The following is a 21,033-nucleotide window of genomic DNA, read 5'->3' as shown; positions in this document are numbered from 1 at the left end:
GTGGTGAAACAAACCAGACCAGAACTGTGTGTTTTAACAAAATTGTATGAAATTGGACATAGAGGGTATTAGTCTCTACATGATTCATAACGAGCCAGGCAGCTTTGAGCTGTAACCACAAGTCCTGGATGCATGGGGCACCAGACAGGTGACGTCACATGGCACATTAGCCTATGTGCTGGAGGTGTGCGTGCCGGGGGGGGGGGGGGTTTGCAGGGGCTCACCCACCTGGGGACACAGTGATGGAGCACTTCTTGGCCAGTTCCTCTTTGGCCTCCTCACTGGGGTAGGGGTTGCTCAGGTGCGAATAGAAATACTCGTTCAAGATCTCCGTGGCCTGCTTGCTGAAGTTCCGCCTTTTCCGTCTGTTGAGGGAAGCAGGACGGAGGAGAACGCGGAAGTGAAACATGGTGGAGCTGCTTGCTAGAGGTCTGTTCTAATCCGATGATTCGGAGCTGGTTTAAGCAGAACAGAAGGGGATTGTGGGAGTCGGCAGTTCAATAAGCCTCAGCCAGCCATTAGAATAGCCCTTCCCATCACCCTAACTTCATAGAGTGAAGCTGAGCATTTGCGCCCTGATCTCTCATTTCAGGTGCTCAGTCGCGGTGTTCTGGCTGATAAAGGGTCTCCTTCAATCCCGGAGGGACCTCTGCTCTCATACTCACTCCCACGTTCTTGCCTGGGTTAATTAACCGATGCTGCTGGGCAGCTAGACTCAGAAGGGAGGTGTAATGGGGTGTGTTTAGGGTGCAGAGATGCCCCGGGGAGCTTCAGCCGGGGGCTTGTCACCCTGGTTCCTTTCCATCTTCCTCATCCCGGTGACGCGAGGAGGAAGGGGCCTGCCCACTCGTACACGTGGAGGTTCTGACTCCCATTGTTGCCCAGCAACTAAGCTCTGCCCTCCGTTTTGGTCAAACCACCCTCGGTAGGCAGAAAGGTCATGGCTGTTCTTACCAAGTCCACCTCCAGGGGGAGCTGAAATCACCCCCACCTGAGTCCTCTCAACTCAAAATGTGCCGTAATATCCAAGGAGCTCAACACCTTTCAGTAAGACGGTCAAATAGACTGTAAGAGGATTAACACAGTATTCTTCTCATAGCGTTAGAGAAGTTACTCACAAAAGTAATCCATTACTGAGAGTTCAGGTTCAGAAAGTAAAAATCCAGACCATGATTTTATTTCACCCAACCAGCTGAGAACTGTACCTGTGACTTTAAACTAAACTGGTGGGTTGAAACAGAACTTTCTGGACCTGAACTGTCTGTAATGGATTACTTTTGTGAGCACTGTCTACTCGCAGGAAAACTGATACAACACCACTGACCAACAGGGGTCCTCAGGACCAAGACCAGAGGTATTTGTGCGTCCGACACATGCACACATACACGACATGCACAGACACATGCAGACGCACGAGCTCTCACGCGCAGACTGACCTGGCGTCCAGGAAGCGGGAGCGCAGGATCATGACGGCCTCGCAGGTGCTCTGCTTCAGCTGCATCTGGATGGAGCTGAACTTGCGGTGGATGATGCCCACCATGCGCTCGATCTCCTTGGGCGAGATGGGCCGCGTGCGCGACTGCTCCCGCAGCAGGTTCATCACGTGGGTGGTGAACTCGTTACATGCCTTGGGGGGCGGGTGGGGGGAGGGCAGACAAACAAAGGGGGTCTCAGCACACTTTTCCCACCAAGCACACAACAGCGTTTTAAAGGATCCTCCGCTCTGCTCAAACAGGACATTACTGCACTTGTATTTAATTTTCAGTGGGGGGAGGGTGCAGTTCTTGGGAAATATGTTACACATTAGAAGAAGCCTTGCACAAATTCCTTGTTTTATTTCCTTCACAAAAGAGAGGGATGCTCCATGAATGTATAATAATCCAATCGTTCAACTAAATATCAATGATAAAAATAATATGCAGTGATTTTCTCAGGCTATTCTTGTAGTGACGCAAATAGATTTTTTTTTGTTGATTATGCTTTTTTAGGTGTTGCTATGGCATAAAGGCATGGATGTGATTTGCCTCCCCAATACTACCTTATCGTGGCAATCACCAATAGATTGTACAGAGACTGTGAATATATGAATATTTACTGAGGTGGGTGGGGCCTTTCAATCTTCATTAAAATGAGGTCTTCACATTCTGGAGGATGAGAGAGAGATCCCTGGTTTCCTCTGTCATGTGAACGAGGAGCATCCTGAGGCTGGGCTATTTTAGCCTGAGGGTATTTCAGGCAGCCTGAGTCCCAGGGTGGCTTTTTAATAAAGCGGCCGCATGCTGCATAGGGACGGGGCCGTAAAACTAGCCTCTGACACCCCACCAACCAAGGGACGTGCTCAAATATAGACCCCAGCTGCTGGGAGTACAGCAGGGGAGCAGCAGTAATTCTCAGGGTACGGAAAGACATGAAGTCTAATTAAAGGCCAGGAGGCATGCCCCCTGCTGTTCAGTGCCCCCCCCCCCCCAGGGTAAGCGGGCATGATCGTCAGTGCTGACGCCTCCCTAGGTGGGTCCGGTCCGGGCCTCACCTGCTCGTACTTCTCCAGCTCCGTGTGGTAGATCTGCCGGATCTGTGTCAGCTTAGCCCGGTAGTCTGAGTGCTCGATGGAGTTGTCGGTGGCCCCCCCCGCTGCTGCCGCCGCCGCAGCCGCTGCCGCTGCCGATCCACCGCCCTTCTCTGGGCCAGACACACCCTCAGCCAGGAGCATGTTGTCCAGACGCATGAGCTGGGGATCCGGCGGGTCCTCCTCCTGGGCACCACGGATGCTGAGTCCTGTCGGAGGGGGCGGAGCAAACAATCACTTATACCATAATGCAACTGACTGAAATATTATATTAAGCTGGACACCAACACCCCCCAGCTCCCCGACTGAGGTGACTCTAAATTGCCTTGGATGTATGTGTGTGTGCATGTATGTCTGGGTCATGCGTACATTACATTTGCGGGGACCAAATGTCTGCACAACATGATAAAGACCTGCTGTTTTGACCTTGTGGGGACCATTTTTTCGGTGCCCTCAAGAGGAAATTCTTATATAAAAATCTGTGACTGCAATCAAAAAAACTAAATGTATTTAGTTTGGTTACTTATAGTTAAGGTTGTCATTGTCGGGGTTCCTGCTGAACATGCAGGAACAGCGAGCACACATCACGTCAACGCAGGCCACGGAGTCGCCGCACTGGCAGTGACCCCGCCCCCCTCACCAGCGGCCTTTTCCCGCCTCTCAGCGGCGACGTTTTATTCGGCCCGACTGAAATACAGCACGGGGTCACGAGGCTGTAAAAAGTCCCGGGACGAGACATTCATCTTTTTCAAAGCGCGGCTTCGGCCTGAGCTGGGCTCCCCGGTCGCTGTGGAAACCGAAGCACACATACAGTGGGCGCTGGGCGCTGAGAGCGGGAGCCGCTTAACCCCCAGGCTCTCTTTGTAAACATGGGTTCGGGGCACACATCACCAGGAAGGTGACAGCAGCAACTGCAGTCCTTTGTCTGTCCCTCTCTTTTCATTGTATAAGAAAACTCATTATTTTCAATGTATGTGTGAATATTTTTGCATGTTATTATTATTATTACTTTATCATTTATCAAGCTGATGCTTTGGGCCAAAGCAACATATAAGTGAGGCAAATAACATTATAAACATACAACTGTTATTATTATTATTATTATTACTATTATCTGCCACAATATATGCTGTACAGATATCTTTCATGCTGTTTATCCAATGCCAGGTCAATGGGTTTATATACAAACACTCCACTAATTGTATTTAATCAATATATCTATATTTGCACAATGTTTTTGTCTTAATGCACTTTGTAAGTGAGGACTGAGACTGATGACTTAATCCGCCAGTATTTGCACTTTGTCCCCTTGTTTCTCCCTCCCTCTCCCTCTTTCTCAGTCTCTCCACCTCTCCCAGGGCCCATATGACCCCCACTGCCAGGTGGATTACAACAAATGAGAACTGTTTGTACTGCAGAAGATACTAATTTAGCCCAGCTAAGAACAAAGCACACTTCATTATGGCCTGTTTTCCAGAAGCTTCTGCACTGGCATTCGGCTGTGTGGCCCAGCCAGGTCTGACTCCCCTCTTTTGACTCCTCGGCGCTTCAATTTCACCAAAGTCTAATGAATGAAGTCGCTTAGGCACCTGCTGCAGACGAGGGGGGGCAGCGAGGAAACTGGTGCCGCGTCAGGGTGATTAAACAAGCACGATAACGGTTGTTTGCCATCAAAGGCCAAAAAAATCTGAAAATGACAGAGGAATTCTGGCCCGCGAATCCCTGAAGGATGAAAGCCCTCATCCAAAATCCATAATCCAATGGTGGCTGAAGGATGCCATCCGGCTCGTAAATCCGCCGCTAATATACGGCCATCCACAGCGCTAAAAAGCAGGAGATTAGCGCATGGCGGCCGCTCCCGTCTCCAGGTTGGCACGGTCTCTTGGCAATGGTGCCGGACCAAGTGCCAGGCCCAGGGTGCCCGATCCAAGGCCAGGAGCGACAGGTGGGCCAGAGAGAGAGATGGGGAACAGGCCCCAGCAGCTCTGCCAGCGCCAACTCCCATGCCAGAGAGCGAAACAAAAACAGTTCTTACTCGCCTTTATTCCGTTTCCACATGATTTTGTGCCTGGGCTGAGCCAAATCAATCTCTGTGGCTTCCCGGCAAACCCACCCCGGATGGTCGGCATATACCGCAAGCCCGGGGCGTCTCTCTTGACAGGGACGCGAGCCGTCCCGCCGTCAGGCTTGATGGAACGGAGGGGATGGATTGACAGGCCCGTCACCGCTACTCAGCGTAGCCCAGGGTCACACTGGCTCCGTTCCAGCAGAATATACGACAGGTACAACCGCACGGACGCCAGCGAGCGTCGCTCAAGCTTTTCGCGGTCTTGCCGTTTATCAGCGGGTCCACACACTCCGGCAAAAACACATGGGACGCCCGTCCAGCTGCATGTTCTTGTTACAAAAGAGAACAACACAATCTTTCATCTCCATGATTCTACACTTGAAACATGGTCCCTTATTTCTCACAAACTCAGGTGGGGAATTTTCCTGAACCCCCATGCAACCCAATGACCCTGCGTGGGTGTAGATATATGGTTATTAAATAGGCTTCAGGTGTTTATTTAGCAAAAACGATACGAGCATAACCAGTCATCGCCCAATGTTGAAAGACACCAGCTATGACATGTTTAAAGTACAGACTGTGATACACTTTCGTTTCTTAATTCTTTCTCATCCATTTCAGCAACAGAAAGCGTCGTAAACTCGCCAAACAGCGGCCACAAAGGGCAAATCCACGGAAACAGGGTAGCACATGCTCCCCCTCCTGCACCCACCCCATCCCAGACACTACTCAGCTCTGCCCTTCCTGCCCATGAATGATGGGTTTCTGTTTCAGAGACCGGGAGTGTGTGTATGTGTGTGTGTGCACATTTGTGTGTATATGTGTGTGTGTCAGTGTCTGTGCGTGTGTCAGTGTGTGTCAGTGTATGTGTGTGTGTCTGTGTGTGTCAGTGTGTATGTGTGCATCTGTGTGTCAGTGTGTATATATGTGTGTGTGTGTGTGTGTGTGTGTCTCAGTGTGTAAGGAGCCCCTGTAAATCTTCTCCCAGTGATATGAACTTGGCTCCCCGTCCGGGACCATAAAAGTAACAGAAGGCCTTTTGCAGGATAGTCTTTGCTAGTGAGTTTGGCTTTAACCCCTAATTCCAGTTCATCCACTCCATCTTCCCCCGAGACCTGAAACAATCAGCTCTTTGTGTGAGTTACCAGGTACTGGGGCAGCTAGGGAATTTAACCTGTGACTGATGGACTGTAACCTCAGCTTTCAGGGGAAAAGTTGATTAAGCTTTCATTTTAAAATAAAACCAGGCACTTCTGCTGAAAAATATTTTGAATTAGGCACAAAAAGTTTAACTGAACCCAAAGGCTGCTTTATGCACGTGTTGGCTGTTTCGTGGCGGTACTACGGATATCCGGGGCGAAGCCGGGCCTGTGATCTCAGCGATTTGAGCGATTCTGGGCTGCTGCAGCGATAAGCGTGAATGATGTCGGCAGGATGTGCGATCACAGTTCTAGATGTGCACTTTCAACCTATGACCTGTTTTCGAGGAAGGTCTGTCGGCGAGTTGATCTCCCACGACCGGCATCCGAGAACTGAGCCGGACCACTCCCGCCTACAGCATTCCTGCCACGATACACTTCTGCCGGGCTTTTCACAGACTACCTGGCATCGTCCCCATGAAATCTGCCCTGGGGTCCTGGCACTGATCCGGCTCCCACTCAGCTTCCTCCGCCATCTTCAGTAGAGCACGTTAACCTTTAGCCCGCTAGCTTGTTTACGTCTCGGTCGGGATGTCGCTGGGGGAGACGCCAAGGCCAGAAGGTGGCGACGTAGTGCCCAGCAAGAAGCCCTGGGCCTCTCCGACAGAAACGGGGAGGGACAGCTACTCTCACGGTGCAGAAGCTGGTTGTGTCATTAGCGCCACACGCTGGGCGAGCACGAATCTGTGCGTATATGTCCGGGGTGGCCTCTGCATGTCTCTCCTTGTTTTCTAAAATAGCAACGCGTGTTCTCTCCGGGGCGTGAACACGGCCACCTGGGTGTATCCGTGTCCACGCACATCGGTATACGCGGCAGGAGGGAGACGTGTCAGACTGCCGGACAGATTCCAAATTGATATTTTGGGGGGGGGGGGGGAATAATGACTTTGTTGTAATTAGTGTGCACGGCCATCTGAGCACGCTCGCCTGTGAAGACTGTCAAAATGTTCCAGCTTCCTGTTTCTCGGCTCGCAGGAAATGAGGGGAAAACGAGGAGCAGGGCAGCCATACGCGGCCCGCGGGGCCCGGCACAAGGTTGGCGGAGTATCGACCCCCCGGGCCTGTCTTACCTCCGCGCCTCTGCCGAAATGTCTCTCGATGCCAGCTAATTGAAAGTGGACTGATTAACTGTCAATACCTGCAAAGGTCATCCCTATTAAAGCAGGCAGTGTTTCCAGAATAACAATGGCCAGAGGAGAATAGAGGCAGCCCAGAAAGTGGAGTTAATGCACCCGGAGCACAGATCTGTCTTCTTGTGTACCAACAAGGTGTCTTTCTTACCTTTAGCTTTATTCTTATTATCCCCCCCCCCCCCCCGCCAGTAGCTGAGTAATAATATAGTCAGGTGTGCTGGCACCAGACTGAATCGCTCTCGGAATACACCGGAAGCCTCTTACAAAGAATCCAGTAAGGGAAGGTGTCCTCAGTCTTGGTTTCATAGGGCGATGTGTCTCTTTTCCCATGAGCCTCTGCCAGAGACAGACTTGGTGGGGGGGGGCACAGGAGAGACATTCCAGGATAGGCCGCCAAGGTGAGTCTTGGTCCAAATGCCTGCATGAAACTCAATGCTTGCTGCCATGGGGACTTTGGGGAAGGCGTGTCAGAACATGAATGCGGTGGGCATGGGATCGAGGGGGGGCAGCGGGGTTAGGGTGTCACGGTGACGTCATCGAATGGTGAGCTCATCATCAGCGTCATATACGGGCTTCTGTTCTTCTGCTTTGCTTCTGTCCCACTAACTCTTCCACTTCCTGTTCTTGGGAAAGTAGAACAGGAGCAGACTAGTGACCAAGCCCAACCTCCACAGTCCACAACTGGAATCTCATCCTTTCCAAGCCCCCCCTGCCCCCCACCCCACGCAACCCTACCATTCTTATCCATCTGCATCTGTGTCTGCTTCATCTGTCCATTAGTTAATATTCATCACTCAATCTGCTGTGACCGCTGTCCATCGACCAAACATCTCCGCAGTATGTGCCAAGCCCTCACGAACCAACACATAAAGCAGAGAAACAGATTACGTCCACAGCGACAATCATGTCATCTCTCTTATTCATTCCGAGTCGGCTTGTGTTGGTTTGTTTCTTTTTTTGATTAAGCTTCCAAATACACACCAGCACGCGCATTGGCGAGGGTCGCGATTCTGTAATTACGTCTCTCCAGGGCATCTCAAAATGGATCCTGCTGTTTGCATGCGAGGCTATTAGAGGAACGAGACGCCGGCAATGAAATTGTCCCTTCATGTTTCCGCGTCATAAAGAGCCACTCGGCCTCCCTCTAATTCTCCCTCATTTTTTTTTTCTCACTCCGTCCTCGTCGCATGACGGCTGATTTCCATGCGCGCTGAAAGGTATTGCGATTCTTTATTCAGACCCCAGGCAGGATATGCAAATTCTCTACTCACAGCCTCTTACAAAACAGCCACGGGCTACTAATCTCCTTTCTGCTGTTCGCCCCCCCCCCCCCCCCCCCCCCGCCTTTTTTTAGAATGGCATAATTAGGTGGTGTGGATGGTGCGGTACCAGGGCCGAGGTTTCGGTACGGCCTGCTGGTCTGATGAATAAGCCACCTTCTCATCCAGGAAGAGCTCCGGTGCCTCGTATCTGAGGGCACAGTCTCTGCTGGAGGAGAGGACCGAGTCGGGGAAAATCACAGCCTGATCACAGTGACAGGACATCAAGGAAGAAGACCGAGGGGTCTAAGGGGGCCCTGGGGGACAAAACCCTGACCTTCTCTTTTATCCTCAGTCATCACTAGAGGACCGACATTTGCGACCCAGAAGGTTATGAATTCTAGTCCCAAGTTCAGGCTCACTTCTCAGCATTGCGGCCCCCACGCATGTACGTAATGCAAACTACTCCAGCGAGATGTCCCACTTCACAAGACAAAGCATGTAAGTGACAAAAGGCGTCAACCGATGCAGCTGATCATCTACTGCACTGCGCAGTGAGAAATCACACAGTGCAGCCTGGCCTCCTCTCCTAAACACAGCCAATGCATCAATGCCCTTTCTTTCATATTCATTATTAATTAATATTAAAGCATATTAATATTAAATAATATTGAATACTATTAATATTAATCAATTTTAAATAATGGTAACTCCTCTAAATGATCTGAGATAAAGAATTAGAGTAATAAGGGTTACAATCATCATCATCATGAAATGAAACATAATTTCAAATCAGACCATTTTTGGTTGGTACAGATATACATTTTTTCTGCTCATTTTATTCTCAAATAAAGTTTTTTTCTCTATTCTTCTTGCTTCATTGTTCCAGCAAACAGCTGTTTAGTGTATAAAGTGTGTGTTGCCATGACAAAACTGTGGCTGTTAAGGGGGCGTTGGTCACAATAAGGATGTGGCTTTAAATGGATGTGACCAGGGCAAAGGTAGCTAAACGCTAATCACCTCTAGTTCTGAGAGATGTGTTGTGACCCTGAGGAAGGCCTGACTTACAGAGGTGTGGTCTTGAATGGAGGCATGGCCTTAACTGGCAACTGATACCTTCCAGGAAGATGTGATTTAAAAACAGGCCTAGCTAGCTGGGGTACAGAGTGGGGGGGGGCACAGGAGAGAGAGATCCGGGGCTGGGGGGGGCACAGGAGAGAGAGATACAGGGCTGGGGGGGGCACAGGAGAGAGAAATACGGGGCTGGGGGGGCACAGGAGAGAGAGATACGGGGCTGGGGGGGCACAGGAGAGAGAGATACGGGGGATGGGGGGGCACAGGAGAGAGAGATACGGGGCTGGGGGGGGCACAGGAGAGAGAGAGCCGGGGCTGGGGGGGGGGGGGGGCACAGGAGAGAGAGATATAGGGCTGGGGGGGGGCACAGTGGAGAGAGATACAGGGGATGGGGGGGCACAGGAGAGAGAGATACAGGGCTGGGGGGCACAGGAGAGAGAGATACGGGGCTGGGGGGGCACAGGAGAGAGAGATACGGGGGATGGGGGGGCACAGGAGAGAGAGAGCCGGGGCTGGGGGGGGGGGGGGGCACAGGAGAGAGAGATATAGGGCTGGGGGGGGCACAGTGGAGAGAGATACAGGGGATGGGGGGGCACAGGGAGAGAGAGATACAGGGCTGGGGTTCAGACAGAAGGACTTGTCAGCCCCTCAACTGGATCTGGATAATTAGACACCAGGTTAATGAGCGCAGTGGCTCCAGAAGGCAGTTTGTTATTTTATCTGAGTAATTAACGATTGTGTGGGTGCATCTACAACACCGACTTTGCTTCCAGTGTCTGCTAGCCTGACGAGACGATAAAATTGATTGTATATATAACAGATTCAGTGGTTGGAGAAAGAGGATGGTCATCCATAGCATAAAGGTTCATGACACCAAGTTGATCCTCAAAAAGAAAGAACACAGAGAGTGAACTGGAAGGTCCTTTCTCAGATGCTGTGGAGCTCACTGTGCTGCTTTACGTGCCACAATGGCCAGGGAGGCAGAAAGACCAAACGGCCAACGGCGAGTCGGCTCAAAGGGAAGCCAGGCGACACGGGCCCTCGTGCTCGCACAGGAAGCGGCGCTGATTACACCTCGAGTGCTCTGTGGCTGGTGTCGTCTTCCGAGAAGCTCGCGGAGAAATGTGACCTCGAAGAACTTTCTGGTGTCCTGTTACAACCAGGACCGTCATTCCTCTGCTGGTGTTTGTCTGCTACCTGCTTGTACATCATAATACTATAAATCCTGCAGGAGCCTGTTCCCCTAAGCATCAGAGTAATATAACAAAACAAAATAAAGAACTACCTGATGTTAAGGATCTTGTCTAAGTTGGTCTTGGAAATCGCCCAGGGCCCGGGGACCAAAAATGTTTTGTGTCTGACGCCAAAGATCATTTAGTTACAATCCATCCAAACCTCAAAGTCACAGATGTAAGGCCCCTACAGTGTAACGTTGATATAACACTTCTAATAACCCAGCCAGGCTTTACCTGGCTTTGATGGTTTGTCTTCAGAGAGATGAAGGGGCAGTGTCTTAACTGGAAACCAGCTGCCTGTGTTCCCAGCGCTTCTCCCCGTCCCAGTTAGAAGCGGCTACAGTTCCATCTTCCTGTTTGCCATCCAAATGGGAAGGTGACGACACGCCAGCGGATCGAAAATGGAAAGGCCATTAAGTGGGCAAACATGGACCCAGAATCACGCTTATCTGCTCACGCGGGTCACCACAGGTCACTGCCATGCGTCTGTATTTTCATTGTGAAAACAGGTACTTCATCTGCACAAATATTATGGCTTCCCGTTCCTCCTTTGTCTCTCGTGTTTGACTTCCTCCCCTCCTGACCACCAGAACAGCTGGCGTCCTCTCAAAGTGGACACATCTCACCCCGGGTACTGCGGAGTGGGGGGGACAAATGTATGGGGTTGCCATCCTCGGGATTGCAGAGAGAGACATGTCGCATGGCTGCGCATGTCGCATGGCTGTGCGTGTTGCATGTTGGCTCAGGAAGAAAATGGCCGAGTTGAATCAGAACCATAACGGACCGTATTCATTTAAAGCATGAATAACTCTGGCGGGAAGGGTGGGTGGATGAAATGCATTAAACATCTACAATTCATGGGAGGCAGGGGTGGAATTTGGGGGGGGGGTAACTCTAGGGGGTCCCCTGCTGATTTCCTGAAGTTATATAGACCAAATGTTCACTCCAAACCATTTATTGGAAGTCCGTGAAACAATTATGGTTAAAATATTATAATGTATAATAATATAATACATCTTAAATTTGGCTGATCGATCAACCGGTGCAATACCCCCCCCCTCGCCCTGATCAGCGAATTTTACAGACAGCAGTTCTGCCCCCCTCCCTGATGGGCTCCCGCGCTTTGATTACCATATTATTGAAGTTCCATCATTTTTAATTCCCTATCGTTCCTCTTTCGGCTCCAAAAATAGCTGGAATTGGCCCACTTGGGAGGGAGGGGGCTACTCGTACCAGCCCAGGGCCCCCCAGAGAAGTTAGTCTACCGCTGAGATCTTTGGCTGTGGGGGTGTACTCAAATAATCCTGTATGCAGCCTTTGAGACAATTATTCTCACCCGTAAGCAGCAGACGGCAGGGGGTGACCATCCTGGTATTTGTACAGGAAGGTGGGGCTCACTTTGCCCCTCCCATGCCACTTCAATGTGCCACTGTTACAGGAAACCACAGACGGCGCTGGGCAAACACTGACTAAGGGGCGTCCGTCACTTAGCTCCCCGCTGCTGATTCACCGCGTTTTTTTGTCAGAGCCCCTCCATTGACGGCTTCGTTGATCAGCCTCGGGGCGAGTGGGCAAACACACGGCCGGCATCTCGAGTGCGGCGAGACGGAGGGTGTGGGAGGGAGCATCAACATGGGCAGGCCCTCGCATTGGCCTGATAAAAAAATAACCTGAGATCGATATTGTGACAAGGTGCATTTAAGCCATAAAGCAGAGCAGTTAAACCTTTGAGACTAATGCTGTAGACTTCATCTATGAGACACACTCCTGATGGTGAGGTCCTATAGAAGAGGCCAGTATTCGAGATCCAATATCACATACTGGTCCTCAGTGGAACAGGCTGGCTCATCGCCGGTTAATGCACAGACTATCCTAAGCTATAGCCTAGGGCCCTAGTAACATCGAGGCCCCACCCCATGTTGGGGCAGATGGAATGATTATTTAAATCATCAGCACCTGAGTATCCATACTGATGTCAGCCTAGGACCCCCAGATAACTTAATCTCACTCTGCTTGTCATCTCACTTTTCCTGTGCTGAAGGTTCGGGCTTGCAGCACTGCGTGTTTGCCAAGTTACCACAACTTACCTTTGACATGCAGTATTTCCACCAAGCCTGTATAAACTAGCCCTCGCCATTGTTGCACAAAGTGAACATACATGTGTGAGTAGTCCACGTCAGACCAGTGATCAAGGGCTCTCCTCTGGCCAGCAGTTCCTGATAACCAGAACCCCGACTGGCAGATAACCGGCCGTCGCAAAAAAATTGTGGATATGTGCCGTTTTATACACGGCGATAGATCTTTGAGGGCCAAACAAACAAGAAACGAATGTGACTGATGACGCCAACAGCGACCCAAGGCTGGCCGTCGGACAGCGCAATGATACAGTGCGAGGCGCCTCTTACGCTTGCATTAGCTCCCCTTGCGTCCTCGTAAATAAACCAGGGGCATTTGTAAAGTCAGTATATGTCGGCGAGGCGAGCCGCCAGGGACGAGGCTGCAAGGCAAATAGACGCGATAAAAAAGTGGGAGATATAAATAAACAAGCAAAGAAACAAGGGGGGGTCGCGGCGAAAGCACATTTTCGTACACGCCGTTGTTATTACCCAGGCGCTAAACAAACACGATCCTCACAAATCTTAAATCGCTTCAACTCCCATTTCCAAGTATAATTTAATCCCCCCCAACACCCACCCCGTTTTTTTTTTTTTTATCCAGCGACACTTGACGCTTACTCCATCGCAGTGTAATGACAGATTAAGAAGTTGTCGAATTAAATATTAAAGAGGACTGCGGGCAACTGTGAATTTTTTAAAGGAAAGACACAGATCGGAGCCAAAATGAGAAACAGAACTGCATATTTAATGCCCTAAAGAAAACCGTACATACATTTTATTCCGTGCCACATACTGCGAGACGAGGTTCGGGCTGTTCGGATATTCAACACAGATGACAGGCGCATCGCTGCCGGAATGAGCCGAGAGACTAAATCCTCCTCTTACAGGCATGTAAAACCGGCAATATATTCAGCAAAGCCAAATATCACCGAGGTTCGTTTAGTTAAATAAACCAGTTCTTAAGCCCTTTCTTATATTTTGAGTTGGACATATTAAATATACTTGTTGTCTCTTTGTTGTTGAGCTGAGGGATTTATTCTCAAGCACTTACATTTAATCTCATTAATACGGCTTGTTGGTTTTGTAGTAAGTACCCTTGACCTACGTCCTGGCTACTTCAGAGGCGGTGCAGTGAACGTGGCTGTACTGAACCAGCTGATAGGGGGCGCCATTATCGGGGGAGGCAAATCCTAACGTCGCTCCTGGCCTTGGTAACATATCGCCTACAAGGAATTCAGTCCCACATTTTTGCCCTGGGCACAGGAATATCTTGCGGCATCGCTGGCTAGACTTTTCATTCAACGGGAACCTTAACGTCCTTCCTCTTCACCGACTTCCAATTACAGTGAGGAGAATAATGTCCTGATTTTCCACCAGTATAAACTTTTTTTTCCCTCTGCTTCTCACCCACCAGCTACTCAAACAGTAACCAGAACGTTGTGTTTATCTTGCTGCATGCAATTTAGGGGATGAACGCCCAGAAATGCGTCCTTTTACCGCCCAAGCATTACTGCAACAGAGGTACCAACAGCAGCCTCCATGTTTATTTAAAACTCTGACTGTTCCTCTGTAGACTCCCCCCCCCCCCAAAGACACGCACAGGATCATCGTAACCCCTCAATGTTACTGCATTAATATTTAATATTGCTTTGGGTAGGCACAGCTGTAGACACATGAAGTGCCAAACAGCCTCTCTCTGACGCACACTGCATGTACTTAGAAGGAGGCAGTGACTTTATTTGGACAAATTCACTGGAACTGGAGTGCTTTCGTATTACAGCCTCCTTCCGTCGTCCGGCATGTTCAGGGTATTATTTAAACCACTCGGGTCCGCGTTTCCCGTACTGGGGGATTTGTATCCAAACGAAAAGCAGCTGGAGACACACGCCCCGCTATTCCCACATAACAGGCAGCCTTCATAAAACACTAAATGCGATCAATCTTTTTTTCGTCATCATTTATTTCCCACCAAGGGAAAATCGGCTGTATGGGGCGAAAAAGGGGAATCGCAAATCTCTCTCAGACTGAGCGCAGCGAGCGTCCAGCGTTAACACGGTCACATTATTTTACTTATGGGGTTGCAGAAACTGCTGACCTTGTCACTTGGGCAGTGCCTCTCTAAAGCGAGAAGGAAGAATAAAAAATAAAGGAAGGAAAGACGAAAAAGATCCTACTTTTTTATTTCATCAGATTATTTGAAGCGACAGCATTAATATCAACGCACCGCTTACAGAGAGATAACTAGACAAAGTGAAATTATATTCCTATAGGCCTACAGTGTTTCAGAAAAATATACATACAGTGCTCTGTGTGTATATATATATATATATATATATACACACACACACAGACACACACACATACACACACACACACATATATATATATACATATATAAATATATATATATATAAGCAGTGTTGTCTTCCTGTGACTTTTTTACTTGTGGAGAATTGGCAATGCAGGGCTACGTGACAGCATTTCTAAATGTGTGTGAAAGCAATATCTTACACAGTGAAATATTTACACGTACCTTCATGTTATCAGAGTGTTTTCAGGCGACATAATGGAAGATACGCTGCATCAATTTTTTCATCAGTATATATAAAATAGGAAGCAAATGCAACAACGTTGCATCTTTTTTCTAGGAAACTTAAGAATTAATGAATTCATTTTTTCCTGAGGGATGTTTACGCTCGTTTTATGGTAGCTGGAGTCGTTCCAGGGGCGTCTTGGCCCTCCCGTTAAATTAGCTGCATTACAGCGCTGCTGGGATCTTAAACTAGGTGTTAATGGCTGAACACCTGGGGTTTCCACATCAGGTGTTTCAAACAGGCTCTGAACGGCACTGGAGAAAGACACTCATTTCATGGCTGCCATGAGTCCTGTACGTCAGTCAAGGTCGCTTATAGCGAGCGTTTATGAAGTGTTAAAGCGTAGATCTTTCCCTGACGAGGGGTTAATATGGAATGAAGGCAGGAGAAAATCACGATGGCTTTCAAATTATGTTGTTTATTTGGGTAGGGAGCAGATTTATCCGAAGAAAATGAGCTCGTTCGTACAGCTGCTTCTGCAGAAGCCACTCAGATTAGGTAAAGTGCGGCTCCCGGACTGATGGGGCCGAACCTCACTGATACAGCCTGTGACAGGCTCTATACACACAAAGGCACCCACATTGAGGGTCACTGCACTCATACTGAGAAATAAACTCACGTCCCACATAAAAGTTTATTTAAAACATATATTTGAAATGTGCACAACGTTGCGCAAAAGTCGTAGGCAGTGAGACAAAATGCTTCAAGCATTTATCCTGGCAACTAGTGTGTATTTGCTCAGCAATAACAGTTCATCATTAGCACATAAGCAAATTAACAGTGACAATAAAAATGTACACAAGTTTCTTCTGTTCTTAAAAAAGTTACTGAAATCTTGCTTTACTTAGAGGGACCCAGGCCAATCCATCTATACTTTAAATTTCACCATCAGTTCAGTTTGTTAATTCATTTCATTGGCTGAATATCTCAGTAAAACCAGGTGTGTTAAGTGGTCCAGTCAAAAAGTACATGGGTGTATTGGATGGTTGCTGGAAATACTGGGCTGACTTTCAGAGAGGTTTTGTAATTGCTCAGCTGACACACTTTCGCACTAAAATCTGAGATTAAAATGAAAGATCAGCTGTAGTACGAAGGCAGTCTCTGTGTCAGCATCGACTCCCTCAGGCCCGCGCCCGCAGGGGAAGTCAGGTGACCGGCCCGGCTGACCACGCCCCCTCCTTATCACATGGGTTTTGTTTTGCTTTCAGTTCAAACTGTTTAACCTCCCAGGGGCCATTTTCCCCTGGTTTACTGGTATTCCCACTCATTATTTACTGGTTTACTGGTATTCCCAGTAAACCTGGGGTGGCTCCCCACAAAGATGGAAAACACGGGGCAAACATGGTACCCGGAAGCCCATTCCGGAAGCCCGTTCCAGAGACCTGCTCTGGAAGCCAATTCCAGATGATCGTTCCGGAAGCCCTTTCCGGAAGCTCGTTCCGGGGGGTGGCTCCGTCTGTCTGAGCACCGGTTCAGCTGGCAGGACCTGCCAGCACGGCCACACCAACACCCCCCACCCCCTGACGCAGAGCGACATGCTCGCCCATCCCCCTTCCTGAGACAGGGTCCTCTCTCCAGCTGCAGCTTAATTTCCTGTGACTTGCCTAATTACTGTAATTAAGGATTAATTGCCATTAATTATTCACACATAAGCTCATCGCAAATCATGGGGTAAATGTCTTGTGAAAGCTGCCATACAAGCCATGTATAAACACATCGGGATGCCCCCCCCTTTCCCCGGCTGAAAGGGATGTCAACCCCCCCCCCCCCAAGTGAAAATCTACTTGGCACACTTCACCACAGCGGCCATAACCTCTCACAATCACTGGCATTCCATCCAGGTGAAGGACCATGAATCCATCTGGCTCTGTTCTTGTCTTTTTCAAAGGTTTACGCCAACAAGCCTGAACTAGTTCATACATATTTCTTGTTACGCCACTCAGCCAAGGAGTTTGATGTTCCCCCCGCTGACAGATTGGTACAGTCCCAGTCAGAAGGGCACTCCGCACCTCTTACCTCACCTTTCTATGAAAGGAGGGGGCCTCCACTTCCCAAACATTTGGGAGCCTCTGTCAAACGCTCGGGTAATTTGTGTGCAGAAATTTTCCCTGAGCTCATGAGCTGGGTCCTCTTAAAAGCAGCACAGTTTACAAAGCTTAAGCCAGGCCCGCGGGGTGGCGTGGGGTGCGGGGGGGCTGCCTAACTCGTATTTCACACCAGTGCTTTCTACCCTCCCATAAATCTATGGCAATCACGCCGTTCATAGGGCGTCGCTCTTGACGCACTGGTGCTCGCTGATGGCCACTAAGTGTGGTGAATTTGGTCATGACTTCATGCCAACTCCCCTTGTGGGGATCGACCAATCACGAGGACCCACTGTCCCAGGACTCGACAAGAATCAAGCCCAATGAATTAAGGTCCAAGGTGAAGATATAGCCTTATACAACATATCACTGTGTTAAATTAATTATTAAAAAATGCTGTTATTTGCCATTTATTGCCATTTATTATTATATGTTGTTTAAGCCTACGAGAGGTACACAAGCAAGCATTGAAAGTACCGCTAACTGTGCAAATGACAATAAAGCCTTTGAATCCTATGAATCCTTCCCTTGAATCCTGTTTACCAGCCTGTATCACAAAGAACAAATTCGGAAGGTCAGTGGTCTTTTGACGCTGTGAGGTGTCAGAGCTTCGAGGAGAGTAGGGGCTAGAGACGGAGTCCGGAAGCAGAGAGCCGAGGGCTGGGGGTGGGGGGGGGGGGGATGGGGCGTAATCAGTATTCGGGGCACAAGCACGGTTTGACTCGCGTCCGGCCCAGATTAATGCGTGGAACCTCATTCTTCATAATTGAATATTAGTTTTTTTTTCAGCTGGGGACTTTGATGGACTTTGGGGGTCTTGAATGGAGTTCAGCTCATTGGGGTTAAAGTTCAGCTGGACCTGCCACTGGGCTCATAATTGTAAGTAACAAGGAAACATGAAAACTTCATAAAGCGACAAGTTTGAGCGTGTGTGTGTGTCTGTGTGTGTCAGAGAGAGTTAGTTTCCTATCTGTGTGTGTGTGTGTGCCTTAAATGCTTCTTCGTTCAGGTATCCAAAACACACATACACCCGTACCTGCCCACCCACACACACACACGCATACACCCAATGTGACACCCCCCCAGCACATTTATGGCTGCTGACTCCCCTTGATCTGGCTAATTAGAGTTTATGTGTTAATTGGTGTAAATATCAAGGTGGGAGTCGTGGGCGTAAATCTCATGAAGCCGTCTGCCTCGGAGAGAGGGGGGTGCCCATGTTGGGGGGGGGAGGGGCGCAGCATTACACAGTGCTACTTTACACACTGCTCCATACTCACTGCTCCCTACACACTGCTCCATACTCACTGCTCCCTACACGTTGCCCCCTACTCGCTGCTCCCTACACGCTGCTCCCTACTCATTGCTCCCTACATGCTTCTCCCAACTCAATGTTCCCTACTTGCTGCTTCCTACACACAGCTCCCTACATGCTGCTCCCTAATCGCTACTCTTTGCACACTACTCCCTACTCACTGCTCCCTCGCTACTCCCTACTTACTGCTCCCTCGCTGCTCCCTACACACTGCTTCATACAAACTGTTCCCTACTCATTGCTCCTAACACGCTTCTCCCTGCAAACTGCTCCTTACTTGCTGCTCCCTACTCACTGCTCCGTGACTTGAGGAGGAGTCACAGGCATGCTGACCATCCTGTTCCTCATCCTATCATCCTTTTATGGGGCCGGAGAGTCAGCTGTAGGCCAGTGAGGCCGCAGTAGGCATCGGCCACTATCCGATACGCTAGCCAATCAGCTCACAGCTGTCACTATTTCAGTCACTGTTAAATCCTATAAGGCAGTGGTGACATAAATAAGGAGGAAGAGGAAAAGGGGAGAAGGAGGAAAGAAGAGCACCATCACGGGAAGGGATTCAGGCCCGGCACGGCATCCAGGCATGTAACAAAGCGGCTTTTTGTCCTTTGTTTTTTCATGTTCACCTCAGCTCCACCCCCACCGCCCGACACCATTACCATTTCCTTCTGGTGTCACCTTGATCATCAGGTTCTGAGTCCCTCTGACTTCCTTTGGGGTCCCTAGGGGAGCTTTGCGTCCACTACCTGCTGCTGCATTTGCACAGGGGGGTGTCCATTCCACCAATCAAATGTGGGACAGGAAACGAAGGGGAGGGGCTTATGAATATATGCGTGTGTCCGTGTGTGTGTGTGTCTGTGTGTGTGTGTGTCTGTGTGTGTGTCTGTGTCAGTGTCTCAGAGTCACTCTATCACAGCCCCTCGCCCTGAGCATCACTTGGCCAGGTCACAGCTGGTAGTGAAAAGCAAGGATAAACAGTAAAGAGCCAAATGTCAGCACCCTTGTTCGGTCCTGAGACCCCCTGACAGAGAATCTGAACGACCCTCCCCAGGATGCCTCCCACCCCCCCAACACCTAGCCCCATTCCCCAGCCCAATCTGACAGCTGGCAGGTGAGATTTCCTTGTTCATCAGGTGGACTCTGCTACAGAGGTTCCCTCCTTCTTCGATGGTCCAGCGGCGTGGATGTTTGTTACCAGTGAAATGTAACCTTTCCAGGCTGACTCATGGGGTTGGCGGGGGGAGGGGGGGGGTTCAGGAAGCAGCTCATTATCATAAAGGGCACAGAGGCTGCAGTCAATAATAATAATCAAAATGAACAAAAACAGACCGGATAGAGAGCGGACCAATCGGCTTGATTCACAGCATCGTCACACACACCCATTCACAAACGAGGCATCAGTTACAGCCAATTACTCAGAATTTCTCGTTTAGTCAGTTTTACAGCTGCCAGTGTGTGAGTCTTTCTGGATTTGTATGTGCAGGTATTTTGGGTTCTGTGTTTGGCCCAGTTCGCTTATGGCAATAGGGGTGGGGGGGTTTCATGATCCAGTAAGACAGCAGCTCGTCACACTATTGAAAAAAAATGTCCAATGTCTTCAATGTCTTCAATATCATGGGTACTTTGGATTTACTATGGTATTTTCATTCAGCTAATGAATATTATTGCTTTTGAAAATAGGGTACGGCAAGACATGTGGGAAGCTTGTTCGCTAATGATCGACGTAACTGGTAGCAAGTACACATTAGAAGTGTAAGGGGTTAAATGTGCCAGTAAATTTCTTCCCATAAGAGCACAAATGTTTTCGTTTCTCATGGTTTTTTATTATAAAAAAAAAACTTTCTAGTCATCTTGTCATAACAATGCAAATGCGCATAAAACAAATGCGCATAAAACAAATGCGCATAAAAGAAATGCACCACCGCTGCCCTCCTGTCAGCCCCACCCCTGCTGCAGCAGATTCATTTAGCAATGAGAATTCGCGGGTCAAAGTTCATTCAAATGAATCCTGCGTGAAAACACCCAGCGAATTTTCCGCCTGTCCTCGGTGAGCGTCTACAATCGGACTGAATGAAAGGGAAATATTTTCTTTGTGTGACAGTGTGACCGCACCTGTAGGAGTCACTCTTGGGGGATGTAATGAATTGATGTTTCATTTGCCATTTGCACAAGTAAAGGTACATTGGAATGCTTCATTTCACACACAGCGTCTTGCTCTGCTGAGACATACTCACACATATTTAGTTGAGAAAGCATGGGGTCTGAGTGCAGGGGTACAACCCAGGAGTATTTTAGGGGGGCTTAAGGGCCCTCGCTCAAGGCCCAATGGCGGTGTGACTATTCTGCCGGAGCTTGATTCAGCAACCTTCTGATCACAGATACAGGGGACCTC

The 21,033-nt window shown here is 49.2% G+C and overlaps 1 protein-coding gene across 5 annotated transcripts in view; it reads right to left on the bottom strand.

Moving 5' to 3' along the window:
- The window catches only part of LOC125746207 (pre-B-cell leukemia transcription factor 3-like), a 60,731-nt gene that overhangs the window by 10,638 nt on the left and 29,060 nt on the right, over positions 1-21,033 (bottom strand). For all 5 annotated transcript variants that reach the window (XM_049019943.1, XM_049019942.1, XM_049019945.1 and 2 more), the window contains 3 exons: positions 2,531-2,775; positions 1,437-1,627; positions 236-365 (listed from right to left, as the gene is read on the bottom strand). In XM_049019943.1, coding sequence (XP_048875900.1) covers positions 236-365; positions 1,437-1,627; positions 2,531-2,775 — 566 coding nt within the window. The remainder of the gene's footprint in view (positions 1-235; positions 366-1,436; positions 1,628-2,530; positions 2,776-21,033) is intronic.

This window comes from Brienomyrus brachyistius, chromosome 7, assembly GCF_023856365.1.
Source record: "Brienomyrus brachyistius isolate T26 chromosome 7, BBRACH_0.4, whole genome shotgun sequence".
NCBI lineage: Eukaryota > Metazoa > Chordata > Actinopteri > Osteoglossiformes > Mormyridae > Brienomyrus > Brienomyrus brachyistius.
This window is presented reverse-complemented; position numbering and strand designations above follow the sequence as displayed.